The following is a 2,077-nucleotide window of genomic DNA, read 5'->3' on the forward strand; positions in this document are numbered from 1 at the left end:
AGATACCTAGAAAAAAGGATAACAAAAAGTTTACTTGATTTCTCCCCCCCCATCCCCCGCTTTTTATTGTGTTACTTCATTGCTGTTATATTTTTTCACCTAATTTCACCAACTCAAGATCAAGGGCTTATTAAGATACTTGAAAAAAAACACAATGTTTTTTATTCCAACTTTGTGGCATCTACTAATACCATCTAAATCTCCCATATCTATATTTTACTGTAGAAGGACTATCTGTATAATATTTTTACTGTGATTTAGTCTGGGATGTGTACCTTTTCATACATTTCCTCCCCCACCTCCCTTCCCCCAATCTCTTAAACCTGGAACATTCCTAATATCTTTAAAGTTGAAACAGTAGGAAAGGGTGGCACAGGCTTATCTCTGCAGGAATTCCTCAGCTGTATTTATGGTCTAAGCAATACAGACTATCAAAGAAGTAGTCAGAAAAATGTGTCACAAATAAAAGAATCAGCCACAGATTTTCATTATGCTTTTCTTTAAGTTCCCTCCTTCTGTTCTCACACAGGGAGAGTAGGTAAAAAATACAAAAGATAAAACTAGTTCAGACTATTTTTGAACTATTTCTTTCAGCTGTTTTTGTTTGCATTATTACAAAGCCTTGGCAGAGAAGGAAAAATATTCTTAGAATAGCAGATTTCTTGCTTTGTCCTGCATCTGTTCCAAAACCGTACAATGTATTTTAACAGCTGGCCAGTAACATGCAATGATCAAGCACGGCAATGACACAGATCACAGTGCTCTTTGTAGAGGACTGAGGTTTCAAAGCTGAAATAAACCCTCAGATGTACATATCTTGGTCTTAGAGGTTCATGGTCAGATTTAAACCATGCTTTTTATTTTTCTTGAATTGAGCTTTCTGTTGGCAAAGAAGGGCAAACAAGTACTCATTATATCAAAAAGCTCTGCAGGAACAGCTCCGCAGGAAAGAATTTCCTGGTGGTGTTGCTCGGACAAGAACCAGAGGAGCTTAATCTGGCTATATGTCACTCCCATGCTGTACATGGCTTTAGAATCTTGAAATTATGTTTTGGGTTTTCATGAAAATGTGTAAAGATGATCAGAAAAAAATGTGGATTCACACCTTAGTCTGTATCCTCATCTATGCTGTCATTTTGTATCCAGGGGTACAAGTGACTTAATTCTAAACTCCCCAGCTACACTCTTGGGGCAAACTTTGTTCTCCTATTCTTACCTGCCTGTCCACCCATAAAGAGGAGTTGAATTTATGCCTACACTCTTCATAAAAATCTATCTTTGCACTTAAAGAACTTTAAGAGGATGCCAAGATTATTTTTCTGTGTTGCGAATAGCAGCTTAAGCTAAAATCTTAATTGACGTTTCTTGTAACTGCTACAACAAACACTGTAATTTACAGTTATAATAATGTTCAGAGATTTTTATGCTCAAACTTAATGAGTTTCCTACAGCATCTGCTCTCAAAAATGGAAGTAAAAAAGGGTAAATTAAGTAGCTGGTGGAGAAAACCGATACTTATCACTGTTAACATCACTATTAAAGGAGTGCTGAAGCAACCTTCTTACTAAACAACGATTTTTATTAAATGTAATTAGTGTAAGGCTTTATAGACTGCTTCACACATTTGTCTTCACGCAGGTTCTCTTTCTACATCCACTCTTCCTTTTGCTCACACATCAGCTCTTAAGCAGAACACAATATAAGTGGGATGGCTGACAGGAAAGCTAAAACGCCCACAAAGAGCAGAACGGTTATTTTCATCAGCTGAACAATTTGCAAAAAAAAAAAAAAAAAAACCCAGACACAACAGTCAGAACACTGACGCAGCAGCATGTTGGAGTGTGAGCATCACTGCAGCTGTCATGCATCTTCCTAAAGCTGCGATTTTGGTTTCGCCCCGACCCCTTGCACCGGTCCGCGAGAACGCAGGGCTGCGGTAGGTTTTTCCTTCCCCGCCTTCTCCGGGCAGCACCATTGGACTGATAAGATGCAGCAAGGCACATGTGAAAGAAAAAGAGGAGGGGGGCTGGGGGAGGAAAAAAAAAAAAAAAGTGTTTTCTGTCGGGCTCGGCCGGGC

General features: G+C 38.9%; 1 protein-coding gene across 3 annotated transcripts in view; it reads left to right on the forward strand.

The window, feature by feature from the left end:
* The first annotated feature begins 1,796 nt into the window (after positions 1 to 1,796).
* Positions 1,797 to 2,077, forward strand: part of LOC102038488 (lamin-L(III)-like) — a 14,466-nt gene continuing 14,185 nt past the window's right edge. For all 3 annotated transcript variants that reach the window (XR_004081616.1, XM_031055994.1, XM_031055995.1), the window contains exon 1: positions 1,797 to 1,936. Coding sequence is in view for 2 of the 3 variants with exons in the window: in XM_031055994.1 (XP_030911854.1) it covers positions 1,863 to 1,936 (74 nt within the window). In the remaining variant the exon portion in view is untranslated. The remainder of the gene's footprint in view (positions 1,937 to 2,077) is intronic.

This window comes from Geospiza fortis, unplaced genomic scaffold (assembly GCF_000277835.1).
Source record: "Geospiza fortis unplaced genomic scaffold, GeoFor_1.0 scaffold171, whole genome shotgun sequence".
Taxonomy (NCBI): Eukaryota; Metazoa; Chordata; class Aves; order Passeriformes; family Thraupidae; genus Geospiza; species Geospiza fortis.